General features: G+C 38.3%; 1 protein-coding gene across 1 annotated transcript in view; it reads left to right on the forward strand.

The window, feature by feature from the left end:
* The window catches only part of TTC6 (tetratricopeptide repeat domain 6), a 244409-nt gene that overhangs the window by 162735 nt on the left and 67943 nt on the right, over positions 1 to 13731 (forward strand). The window contains exons 18-21 of the mRNA XM_060401450.1: positions 397 to 547; positions 3183 to 3265; positions 4171 to 4247; positions 4888 to 5048. Of these exons, the coding sequence (XP_060257433.1) occupies positions 397 to 547; positions 3183 to 3265; positions 4171 to 4247; positions 4888 to 5048 (472 nt within the window). The remainder of the gene's footprint in view (positions 1 to 396; positions 548 to 3182; positions 3266 to 4170; positions 4248 to 4887; positions 5049 to 13731) is intronic.

Genomic DNA, 13731 nt, shown 5'->3' on the forward strand with positions numbered 1-13731 from the left:
CTAAGCCTTGCTGTTTCTTATTGTTCCACACCCTTTCTCGGGGCAAATATAACATAAGACTGAGGCAAAAGCTTTTGAGGAAAACTAAGCTTGTTATTCAAGATAAGTCAAGATTAAGTAAAAAAGAGTGAAGTATTGTTAAGAGTCAAGAAGACTTTAGGAAATCTATTCCTAGGATAAATCCTACAGATGTTTATTCCTTACTAAGGATTTTATGAAGGTGTTTGTAATTTTTAATAGAAAGTAGTTAATTGGTTTACTTTGCTTTAGTGAAACCCTGAGAATGAACCCTTGAATAAATTGCTGTATGTATTTTATTAGGTTCATTTATAATTGGAGAACATTTGGAATAGTTAAAATGTCTAAGAATATTTTGCTTTGTCATTTTTTTTAAAGAACAATGACTTTGGCCTATATAAATATTGGCCTCATAAATCTGCTACATCTGGATAACTACATTGAAGCCACTTCCTATTTTTCTGAGGCTATTAGATATGACCCTATGTATATTCAAAGCTATATTTGTCGAGCAGAAGCCTATAATAAGGTATCTAAAGTTTGAGATGCTTGATTTTTTAAAGAAAGTTTTAATTTTCTGAATAGTTGTTAAATAGTATAATTTAAAATATATATGTATTCTTTTTTAGCTACTTACAGAGCCTAGTGTATTTATAAGCAATGAATATTAGGTATTAAATAGATTCAGTTAATTAGAAAAGCCCACTTATAAAGCCCACCTCCTGATGAGGTGTGAATTTCTTTCATTTTCTTTTTTTTTAAAATAATGCCTTTTTTTCTTATTACAAAAGCGGTATATATATGTAATATATGTATACAAATAAGAATAAACTAAAACCATTCGCAATCTTATTCTCTAGAATGGGATCTGTGCACTGGATGGGACCCAAATCATTCACATTTTCCTTTAAATTTGGTTTGAATTTTACAAGTTATTTAAATTAAAAAACTAATGTATGCTTAGTGTAAAATTCAAACAATGCAGTAAATAAAGTTCTTCCTGACTCCAACCAAATTTGACTTTCCAGAGATATATGGTGTTAGCTGGTTGTGTCTACTTTTCAAAGCAGATACTCCTTTCCACTGCTCCACTACTAACCACCCTGTCCAAGATACTGTCATTTCTCACTGGTTATTGCAGTAGCCTCCTGGTCTTGCTGCTTCTGTTCTTTATTCCTTTTTGATGGATTTTCAAAACAACGGCATAATGATCCTGTTAAAACATAAATCAGATTATTTTACTTTTTTGCCTGGAACCCTTCAATAGCTTCCCTTGTGTGCTCAGCATAAAAGCCAAATATCCTGCAAAAGCCAAAGGTCTGCAAGAGTTCATGTGAACTGGCTTCTCGTTACCTTTTGGCCCTCATCTCCTCCAAGTCCTCTCCTCATGTAGGTTTCAGTCAAGATAGGGTGTTGTGCTATGGAAAAATAGCAACAACAGACAAAACTTCAAAGTCACCATCTTAAAATAATCAAAGTTTATTTTTTGCCCACACTACATGTCCGTTGGGAGTTTGCTAGAGGCTCTGTTCTCATTGTCAACATCTCAGAACCCAGTGTGACTAGAGTCCCACTCGAGAGTCCTTACCTTCCCGATGGTGGAGGTGGATGACCCTGTGGCCATTTTGGCATTGTGCCCAGGGAGAGTTTCCCTTTGGGAAGGGATGGGGATGGAGTGTGACCCTTTTGTGTCATTCCCTGTAGATGGAGCTGAGGCCTTATGCAGAAGTTTCCTTCGAACATGCTTAGAAACCAAAGCGCTAGCATAATACCAAGGTGTAAGGACATATATTCAAAGACTTATTTTTGTGAGGGGGCAAATATTTCTTCACAGTAATGTTTGAGTAAATTACATTGTATTCACACTCTAGAGCATTATGTAGCCAATAAAAGAATAATTAGGACTATACCAGCTGATTTAGAGGGATTTCCAAGATACTCTAGAGCAAGATTTAGAAGAGTATAAGGTGTGTACAGTCTGTTCCCATGTAGATGAAACAGTGACAAAGCAAACCCTGTGTATGATATAGAAGAATACCTTTGCTACAGTGTGGATTCAACCTCGAGGGTAAATCCAATTTCATGCTGCCTGGAGAAGTTCAATCCCAGGAAAGTTTGTAAAGACCAGAGAATGAGCCTCCATCATTCCCAGTCAAGGTTTTCTCAGTGCATAGCTATGTCCATTGTTGGAACCAGGTGGAGCAATGCAAACATATGACAAGGTGGTTTGTTAATTATACCAACCTGGTCGGTCAATTTGAGAAGCAGCAGGCTGGAAGTTGCACAATTAAACACATTTCAAACTCCTTCCTTTTGAATTCCCTCTTTTGACGTGACCCACTCTGTATGTCTACTTCCATGAACAAATAAATTTGGATCAACATGTCAGTATAGTAAGAGGAGTCATTTGTTGTCCTGGGTTCATTTTGCTGGAATCTGTTTAGTTTCTCCTTTTGATGGCTGGATGGCATCACTGACTCAATGGACATGAGTTTGGGTATACTCTGGGAGTTGGTGATGGACAGGAAGGCCTGGTGTGCTGTGGTTCATGGGGTCGCAAAGAGTTGGACACGACTGAGCAACTGAACTGAACTGAATGTTGTAAAAATTTGTACAAATCCAGATTATGCTATGTAAACTGTATTAAAATAAGAATCAATGTTTGCTTTTCATTGAATATTGATTTTAAAACGTATCTTTTTCAGCATTGTATTTTGTTTTACTCATTCATTTTACCCTTTAAGTGGAAGCTTGTTTTTCCTCTCTTATTTTTAAATGGAATTAACTTTTTATTTTACCTTCCTTTGTGATCTAGTTTACTAATGAGTAATGTTTGGTGTAAAAGATGCTATGTTTGAGGGAGAAAAACTGAAAAGCTAGAGAAAAAGCTAAATAAAAGAAACTAGAATACATGATATAATCATATTTATCTAAAACTATGTATTTGTGGGTCTATGTAATCATTCTTCAAACTTAAAGATAATTTAAAAAACCAGAAGACTTAGCATCTTCTTGTTTTTTTTTTTTTTTTTTTACTTCACTGTATCCCACGTTCATTGAGGAATTCCTGCACAATTTCTGTGTTGAAGAATGGGAGGAAATAAATATCAGGAAGGAAGCAATTAGTATTATTATGAGCTAAACTTCTGTTTATCACTCAACAGTTGCACAAACTGAAAAAGTCAGTAAGAGAGTTATCTTATGCTATCCACCTTCAGCCAGATGGAATCCAATTATATATAATAAGGTATGAGCATAGAAATAGAATTCTTCTTGGGATAACAGAATCTGAGCTAGCTGTTGGAATCCTTAGTTCTTTCTTGATCCCCCTGACCTCTTTGTCTTACATTTAATCTCCCAGAAATGGCCATCTCCCAACCAGCAAGTCGAATATAGTTACTGTTTTTGTTGAATTTTAAGATAATGTATGTAATAAGCAGATCTTTCCCTTTGTTCTGTCCTTGTTTCAAAACACAACTATCTTGTGTTTAAGTTCTTTGAGGCTTCTCTAGATTACTGGTTAGATAGTTACCCCAGATCTCATGAAAGTGAGGCAATATATTTTGATTGTGTCTGCAGAGGTACCAAGTATAAACCTCGGCTAATTTGGTGAAAAAAAAAAAAACCAAAACACGATACTTTGAACTGTATTTCAGACCCAGTCGAGTTTGCTATGAAAGGACCTATTGCAAATTATGAGTTAACACTACCAAAAATATAATTACTAACATGGGAAATGGATTTACAGATGTGGGAAAATGGACTGTAACAGTGCTTTCTGATAAGAGCTTGCTTTGTGTTTTAACTCTTGAACCATATTTTAATAATTTATGTAAATACTTCTCCCTTTTTATGTCCCCTTGACCTATGTTTAGCTTTAAAATTTCTCAGCAGCAGAGTGTAACATTTTAAATACTGATAAAAAAAGACTTGAGTATTTTCCTTTTAGGTTCACATTTGCTAAATTGTTTTGTTCTCGCATCCCCATGCTAATTGGCTTACTTAGACTTACACAAATTTTCATAGTTTTTGTCATATATATGTAAGTGTGAATAAATGTAATTTAAGATCTTAAGTAATATAAAATCTTTATTTTAGAAAAATGCAGATTATTTTTAACTGCTTAGATTTAAAGAGTGTTATTTCTTCCAGAGGACAGTATCTTCTTAAAATGAGATGCTATGATCTGGCAAAGTTCACTATTTACCAAGTAGCAGAAATGAACAAAGGTAGATATAATCAATGCAAAACTATAACATTGCCTTAATTTTAAAATACTTCTTTAATCTTTTTATACTATTTGCTATAGCTATGTACAGCTAGCACGAAGAGTGCACTTGAAAGTCAGAGTTGGATTTTGAAACTTTAAAACACCAATTTTGTATGTATATAATCAATTTGTAAAACACCTCATAACCTGGTGAGTTTTGTGAGAGATTATTGTATGTGTGTGTGCTCAGTCACGTTCGATTCTTTGAAACCCCGTGAACTGTAGCCCATCAGGCTCCTCTGTTCATGGAATTTTCCAGGTGAGAATACTGGAATGAGTGCCATTTCCTACTCCAGGGGATCTTTCTGTCCCAGGGATCGAATCCGCATCTCTTGTGTCTCCTGCATTGGCAGGTGGACCCTTTACCACCTGGAAAGCCCCGAGATTATTACAGGCTATATCAAGCTTACACTGTTATTTTTTTGTTTGTAATTGGAATGTCTTATTGTTTGTTGATAATAAATAGATTTTAGTATCATATTGATTTATTAAATTCACATTGTAAAAACAGAATATTGAATTGCTTGACTGCCTAAAAACAATTATATTGAAGTCTAGATACTTGGCAAAGTTATTGATAAACTTTCTTTTCCTTTCAGGTCTCATTGAGTTAAGTCCTATACAGCAAGCACTCATTTATTCATTTTGTGAGAACCATGACAAGGCCATTCAGGTCTTGGATGGGATCACGTTGAATAAGCCTGATATCTCCATGTGTACTCTATTAGCAAAAGCGCAAATGAAGGCCAAGAGAAACAAGGTGAAAAACGTTTCAGTAATGTTTACTAACCCTATTAATGGATTTTTAATATTGTGCTTAGAATTACAGCTTATATATACATTTTTAAACAAAACTAAATCATGCCATTCATTTATTGATTCTTCTGTTAATTAACATTTAGGTTATTCCCTTTTATTTTTTTTGCTCCTCTTAAGAGTAAGGTTGCTCTAAGCCTTCTTTTTCATGTCTTTGTTAACATTGCTGGAACATAGAGAATGTAAATGTTTGACTTTCAAGAAAATGGCACATCATTGCATAGGCTTCTACCAATTTATTCTTGCACCTGTGGTGTATGAGTATTATTGCTTATCTCCATCCTGTGATAACTGGTATTGTCAACTTTATTTTTGTCAATTTGGTGCATAAAACTGTCTGTGGTCTTAATTCACATTTTTCAGTTTGAGCTAAAATTGAGGTGTCATTTTATAGGTTAATAGCCGCTCACATTTACTGTTCTGTCCATTTCCTGTACACATTTTTGTTTGTCTTGTTCATATTGATTTTGGGCATTGAAAAAAATAAGTTCTGTGTATGAATCCTTGGTTGGTGGTATGTGTATCATATTCTCTTAAAATTTGTGCCTGCTTTTTAAATTTTCTTTATGATGTCTTTTAATGAGCAGAGGGTCTTAATTTTAATGTAGTTGACTATATCTACTTTTTGTTTCATTGTCACAGCCTTAAAAAAATTCTTGTTTGGACTTTCCTGGAGGTTCCATGGCAAAGACTCTGTGCTCCCAGTGTAGGGGGTCTGGGTTCAATTCCTGGCCGGCTAACTAGATCCCACATGCCACAACCAGACACAGTCAAATAAATAAACAAAAAATATTTTTAAAAAGTTCTTGTTTAAAAATTCCCTTTCTACACCAGCTGCTGCTACTGCTGCTGCTGCTAAGTAGCTTCAGTCATGTCCGACTCTGTGCGACCCCAGAGACGGCAGCCCACCAGGCTCCCCTGTCCCTGGGTTTCTCCAGGCAAGAACACTGGAGGGTCGTAAGATATTTCCCAATAATTTCTTCTAAGAGTTTAATAGTTTTGCTATTCAAATTTAAGATCTCAGTTCAGTTCAGTTACTCAGTCATGTCCAACTCTTTGTGACCCCATGGACTGCAGCACGCCAGGCTTCCCTGTCCCTCACCAGCTCCTGGAGGTTGCTCAAACTCATGTCTAGCAAATTGGTGATGCCATCCAATCATCTCATCCTCTGTCATCCCCTTCTCCTCCTGCCTTCAATCTTTGCCAGCATCAGAGTCTTTTCCAGTGAGTCAGTTCTTCGCATCAGGTTGCCAAAATATTGGAGTTTCAGCATCAGCATCAGTCCTTCCAGTGGATATTCAGGACTGATTTCCTTTAAGGATTGACTGGTTCGATCTCCTTGCAGTCCAAGGGAGTCTCAAGAGTCTTCTCCAACACCGCAGTTCAAAAGCATCAATTCTTTGACATTCAGCTTTCCTTATAATCCAACTCTTACATCCATACATGACTACTGGAAAAGCCATAGCTATGAGTAAAAAGACCTTTGTTGGCAAAGTAATGTCTCTGCTTTTTAATATGCTGTCTAGGATGGTCATAGCTTTTTTTCCAAGGAGCAAGCGTCTTTTAATTTCATGGCTGCAGTCACCATCTGCAGTGATTTTTGGAGCTCCCCAAAATAAAGTCTCTCACTGTTTCCATTGTTTCCCCATCTAGTTTCCATGAAGTGATGGGACTGGATGCCATGATCTTAGTTTTCTGAATGTTGAGCTTTAAGCCAGCTTTTTCACTCTCCTCTTTCACTTTCATCAAGAGGCTCCGTTGTTCTTCTTCACTTTCTGCCATAAGGGTAGTGTCATCTGCATATCTGAGGTTATTGATATTTCTCCCAGCAATCTTGATTCCAGCTTGTGCTTCATCCAGCCTAGCATTCATTTCACATAAGTTAAATAAGCAGGGTGACAATATACAGCCTTGACGTACTCCTTTTCCTATTTGGAACCAGTCTGTTGTCCCATGTCCAGTTCTAAATGTTGCTTCCTGACCTGCATACAGATTTCTCAAGAGGCAGGTCAGGTGGTCTGTATTCCCATCTCTTGAAGAATTTTCCACAGTTTATTGTGATCCACACAGTCAAAGGGTTTGGCATAGTCAATAAAGCAGAAATAGATGGTTTTCTAGAACTCTCTTGCTTTTTTGATGATCCAGAGAATGTTGGCAATTTGATCTCTGGTTCCTCTGCCTTTTCTAAAACCAGCTTGAACATCTGGAAGTTCACAGTTCATGTATTGCTGAAGCCTGGCTTGGAGAATTTTGAGCATTACTTTACTAGCGTGTGAAATGAGTGCAGTTGTGCGCTGGTTTGAGCATTCTTTTGCATTGCCCTTCTTTGGGATTGGAAGGAAAACTGACCTTTGTCTGTCCTGTGGCCACTGCTGAGTTTTCCAAATTTGCTGGCATATTGAGTGCAGCACTTTCACAGCATCATCTTTCAGGATTTGAAATGGCTCTACTGGAATTCCATCACCTCCACTAGCTTTGTTTGTGGTGATGCTTCCTAAGGCCCACTTGACCTCACATTCCAGGATGTCAGGCTCTAGGTGAGTGTTCACACCATCATAACTATCTGGAGCATGCAGATTTTTTTTGTACAGTTCTTCTGTGTATTCTTGCTACCTCTTCTTCATATCTTCTGCTTCTGTTAGGCCCCTACCATTTCTGTCCTTTATTGAGCCCATCTTTGCATGAAATGTTCCCTTGGTATCTCTAATTTTCTTGAGATGTCTCTAGTCTTTCCTGTTCTATTGTTTTCCTCTGTTTCTTTGCATTAATCACTGAGAAAGGCTTTGTTATCTCTCCTTGCTATTCTTTGGAACTCTGCATTCAAATGGGAATATCTTTGCTTTTCTCCTTTGCTTTTCACTTCTCTCCTTTTCACAGCTATTTGTAAGGCCTCCTCAGATTGCCATTTTGCTTTTTTTGCATTTCTTTTTCTTGGGAACAGTCTTCCTCCCTGTCTCCGGTACAATGTCTCGAACCTCCATCCATAGTTCATCAGGCACTCTGTCTATCAGATCTAGGCCCTTAAATCTATTTCTCACTTCCACTGTATAATCATAAGGGTTTTGATTTAGGTCATCCCTGAATGGACTAGTGGTTTTCTCAACTTTCTTCAATTTAAGTCTGAATTTGGCAATAAGGAGTTTATGATCTGAGCCACAGTCAGCTCCTGGTCTTGTTTTTGCTGACTGTATAGAGCTTCTCCATCTTTGGCTGCAAAGAATATAATCAGTCTGACTTTGGTGTTGGCCATCTGGTGATGTCTATGTGTAGAGTTGTCTGTTTTGTTGTTGGAAGAGGGTGTTTGCTATGACCAGTGCGTTCTCTTGGCAAAACTCTATTAGCCTTTGCCTTCTTCATTCCATATTCCAAGGCCTAATTTGCCTGTTACTCCAGGTATTTCTTGACTTCCTACTTTTGCATTCCAGTCCCCTATAATGAAAAGGATATACAGCCTTGATGTACTTTTTTGGGTTTAGTTCTAAAAAGTCTTGTAGGTTTTCATAGAACCATTTAACTTCAGCTTCTTCAGCGTTATTGGTAGTGGCATAGACTTGGATTACCATGATGTTGAATGGTTTGCCTTGGAAATGAACAGAGATCATTCTGTTGTTTTTGAGATTGCATCCAAGTACTGCATTTTGGACTCTGTTGTTGACTATGATGGCTACTCCATTTCTTCTAAGGGATTCCTTCCCACAGTAGTAGATATAATGGTCCTCTGAGGTAAATTCATCCATTCCAGTCCATCTTAGTTTGCTGATTCCGAGAATGTCGGCATTCACTCTTGCTATCTCCTGTTTGATCACTTCCCATTTACCTTGATTCATGGAACTAACATTCCAGTTTCCTATGCAATGTTGTTCTTTACAGCATTGGACCTTTCTTCTATCACCAGTCCCATCCACAACTGGGTGTTGTTTTTGCTTTGGCTCCATCCCTTCATTCTTTCTGGAGTTATGTCTCCACTGATCTCCAGTGGCATATTGGGCACCTACTGACCTGGGGAGTTCATCTTTTGGTGTCCTGTCTCTTTGCCTTCTCATACTGTTCATGGGGTTCTCAAAGCAAGAATACTGAAGTGGTTTTCCATTCCCTTCTCCAGTGGACCACATTCTGTCTGACCTCTCCACCATGACCCGTCCATCTTGGGTGGCCCCGCATGACATGGCTTAGTTTTATTGAGTTAGACAAGGCTGTGGTCCATCTGATCAGATTGGCTAGTTGTCTGTGATTGTGGTTTCAGTCTATCAGCCCTCTAGTGCCCTCTCTCAGCACCTGCCATCTTACTTGCATTTCTCTTACTACCTGGACATGGGGTATCTCTTCATGGCTGCTCCAGGAAAGCACAGCTGCTACTCCCTACCTTGGACGTGGTGTTATCCTCTCACGGCTGCAGCTCCTGACCTTGGACGTGAGGTAGCTCCTGTGCCATGCAGCTGCCACTCCTGAGCCATGCAGCCATCATCTGCATATCTGAGGTTACTGATATTTCTCCCAGCAATCTTGATTCTAGCTTGTGCTTCATCCACACTGGGCATTTCCCATGAGATATTCTGCATATAAGTTAAATAAGCAGGGTGACAATATACAGCCTTGATGTACTTCTTTCCCAATTTGGAACCAGTCTGTTGTTCCATCTCTGGTTCTAACTGTTGCTTCTTGACCTGCATACAGATTTCTCAGGAGTCAGGTAAAGTGGTCTGGTATTCCCATCTCTTGAAGAATTTTCCAGAGTTTGTTGTGATATACATAGTCAAAGTCTTTGGCATAGTCAATAAAGCAGGAGTAGATGTTTTTCTGGAACTCCCTTGGTTTCTGGATGATCTAACAGATGTTGGCATTTGCTCTCTGTTTTCTCTACCTTTCTAAATCCAGCTTGAAGTACATGGAAGTTCATGTTTCATGTACTGTTGAAGCCTGGCTTTGAGAAGTTTGAGCATTATTTTACTAGCGTGTGAGATGAGTACAATTGTGCAGTAGTTTGAGCATTCTTTGACATTGCCTTTCTTTGGGATTGGAAGGAAAACTGACCTTTTCCAGTCCTGCGGCCACTGCTGAGTTTTCCAAATTTGCTGGCATATTGAGTGCAGCACTTTGACAGCATCATCTTTTAGGATTTGAAATAGCTCAATTGGAATTCCATCACCTCCACTAGCTTTGTTCATAGTGATGCTTCCTAAGGCCCACTTGACTTCACATTCCAGGATGTCTGGCTCTAGGTGAGTGATCACATCATTGTGATTATCTGGGTCATGAAGATCTTTTTTGTACAAGTCTTCTGTGTATTCTTGCTACCTCTTCTTAATATCTTCTGCTTCTGTTAGATCCCTACCATTTCTGTCCTTTATCAAGCCCATCTTTGCATGAAAAGTTTCCTTGGTATCTAATTTCTTGAAGAGATGTCTAGTTTCTCATTCTATTGTTTTCCTCTATTTCTTTGCATTGATTGCTGAGGAAGACTTTCTTATCTCTCCTTGCTATTCTTTGGAACTCTGCATTCAGATGCTTATATCTTTCCTTTTCTCCTTTGCCTTTCACTTCTCTCCTTTTCTCAGCTATTTGTAAGGGCTCCTCAGACAACCATTTTGCCTTTCTTCTTCTTGGGGTTGATCTTGATCACTGCCTACTGTACAAAGTCCTGAACCTCCGTCCATAGTTCTTCACGCACTCTGTTTATTAGATCTAATCCCTTGAATCTACTTCTCACTTCCACTGTATAATCGTAAGGGGTTTGATTTAGGTTATACCTGAATGGTCTAGGGGTTTTCCCTACTTTCTTCAATTTAAGTCTGAATTTGGCAATAAGGAGTTCATGATCTGAGCCACAGTCATCTCCTGGTCTTGTTTTTGCTGACTATATAGAGCTTCTCCATCTTTGGCTGCAAAGAATATAATCAGTCTGATTTCGGTGTTGGCCATCTGATGATGTTCATTTGTAGGGACATCTCTTGTGTTGTTGGAAGAGGGTGTTTGCTATGACCAGTGCGTTCTCTTGGCAAAACTCCGCTAGCCTTTGCCGTGGTTCATTTTGTATTCCAAGGCCAAATTTCCTGTTACTCCAGGTATCTCTTGACATCCTACTTTTGAATTCCATTCCCCTATGATGAGAAGGATATCTTTTTTGGATGTTAGTTCTAAAAGGTCTTGTAGGTCTTTATAGAACCATTCAACTTCAGCTTCTTCAGTGTTACTGGTTGGGGCATAGACTTGGATTACCATGATATTGAATGTTTTGCCTTGGAGATGAGAAGAGATCATTCTGTCATTTTTGAGATTGCATCCAAGTACTGCATTTTGGACTCTCTTGTTGACTATGATGGCTACTCCATTTCTTCTAAAGGAATGTTGGCCACAATAGTAGATGTAATGGTCCTCTGTGTTAAATTCACCCATTCCAGTCCATTTTAGTTCACTGATTCCTAAAATGTCGATATTCACTCTTGCCATCTCCTGTTTGACCACTTCCCATTTACTGTGATTCATGGACCTAACATTCCTTGTTCCTATGCAGTATTGTTCTTTTCAGCATTGGACTTTACTTCTGTGACCAGAGGGCGTTGTTTTTGCTTTGGCTCCATGTCTTCATTCTTTCTGGAGTTATGTCTCCACTGATCTCCAGTAGCATATTGGGCACCTACCGACCTGGGGAGTACATCTTTCAATGTCCTATCTTTTGCCTTTTTATACTGTTCATGGGGTTCTCAAGGCAAGAATACTGAAGTGGTTTGCCATTCCCTTCTCCAGTTTAAGATCTCTCTCTACCTTAAATAGATATTTTTGATGTGAGATATTGATAAAATTTCAATTTTCCCCATATGGATACTCAGATGTTCCAGTATCGTTTACTGAAGTGTTCTCCTCAATCAAAGATTTAAGTAGTACATCTGTCCTTTTGTAGCTTTTCATGTATGTGTGGGACTGATTTTGGGCTCTCTATTCTGTTCCTTTGGTCAGAATTTCTACCCCTGGCTTAATAATACAATGTCTTAATTACTGTTGCTTTATTGTAATTTTTGACATCTGGTAGAGCAAGTCATCACACCATATTTTTTCAGGAAATCCCTGGTTATTTTTCAGCCTTTTACTCCTCCATACACATTTAAAATTTAGCTTGTCAAGAGTCATTAAAAACCCTAGTGGGAACCTGCTGTATAGCCCAGGGAACTCAGCTCAGTGCTCTAAAATGACCCAGATGGGTGGGATAGGGGTGGGAAGGAGGGAGGTCCAAGAAGGAAGGGATATATGTATGCATATAGCTGATTCACTTCTTTGTACAGCAGAAACTAACACTACTGTAAATATCTATGCTCAGTCGTTCAGTTGTGTCTGACTCTTTGTGATCACATGAACTGTAGCCCTCCAGGCTCCTGTCTGTGGGATTTTCCAGGCAAGAACACTGTAGTAGGTTGCCACTATGCCTCAATAAAAACAACAGCAACAAGAAATCCTGCTGGAATTTTGATGAATTGCATTGACTGTCTAGGTTATTTTAGGGATAATTGACACCTTTATGATATTGAATTCCTTCTTGGGAATAACCCTAAATTTCCTTTAACCTCCCTGCCTCCCTGACATTGCTTTGCTAGAAATCCGAGGTCACTTTTGTTTGCACTTTATACTAAATCAATAGTCATGTTCTCTTGGTTCTACTTTCTAAATATGTCTCTCAAATCCACTTCCTTTCTCCATTTCTCTGGTCATTAGTCCTAATTCAGAACATATTTTTAGTTTGCTTGACTTAATATAATAGTCTTATAACTCTTCAAAGTTTTTATCCACATTGCCACCAGAGTATTGTGTGTGTTTATTTATTTATTTAATTATTTATCTTTTTAATCTCTAGAGGAAAAGGTTTGAATGTTTTCTTTTATAGATTTCTTCAGCACTTTATAATTCTAATGTTCTTTTTTTTTCTTTAACTTTACAATACTGTGTTGTTTTTGCCATACATCAACATGAATCCGCCATGGGTTTCTTAAGTTCCCACTCCTGAACCCCCTCTCCCACCTCTCTCCCCATACCATCCCTCTGGGTTATCCCAGTGCACCAGCCCCAAGCATCTTGTATCCTGCATCGAACCTAGACTGGTGATTCATTTCTTATATGATATTATACATGTTTCAATGCCATTCTCCCAAATCATCCCACCCTCTCCCTCTCCCACAGAATCAAAAAGGCTGTTCTGTACATCTGCGTCTCTTTTGCTGTCTCACAATACAAGGGTTATTGTTACCATCTTTCTAAATTCCATATATATGTGTTAGTATACTGTATTGGTGTTTTTCTTTCTGGCTTACTTCACTCTGTATAATCAGCTCCAGTTTCATCCACCTCATTAGAACTGATTCACATGTATTCTTTTTGATGGCTGAGTAATACTCCATTGTGTATATGTACCACAGCTTTCTTATCCATTCATCTGCTGATGGACATCTAGGTTGTTCCCATGTCCTGGCTATTATAAACAGTGCTGCGATGAACATTGGGGTACATGTGTCTCTTTCAATTCTGGTTTCCTCTGTGTGTATACCCAGCAGTGGGATTGCTGGGTCATAAGGCAGTTCTATTTCCAGTTTTTTAAGGAATCTCCACACTGTTCTCCATAGTGGCTGTACTAATTTGCATTC

This window comes from Ovis aries, chromosome 18 (genome assembly GCF_016772045.2).
Source record: "Ovis aries strain OAR_USU_Benz2616 breed Rambouillet chromosome 18, ARS-UI_Ramb_v3.0, whole genome shotgun sequence".
NCBI classification, from domain to species: Eukaryota; Metazoa; Chordata; class Mammalia; order Artiodactyla; family Bovidae; genus Ovis; species Ovis aries.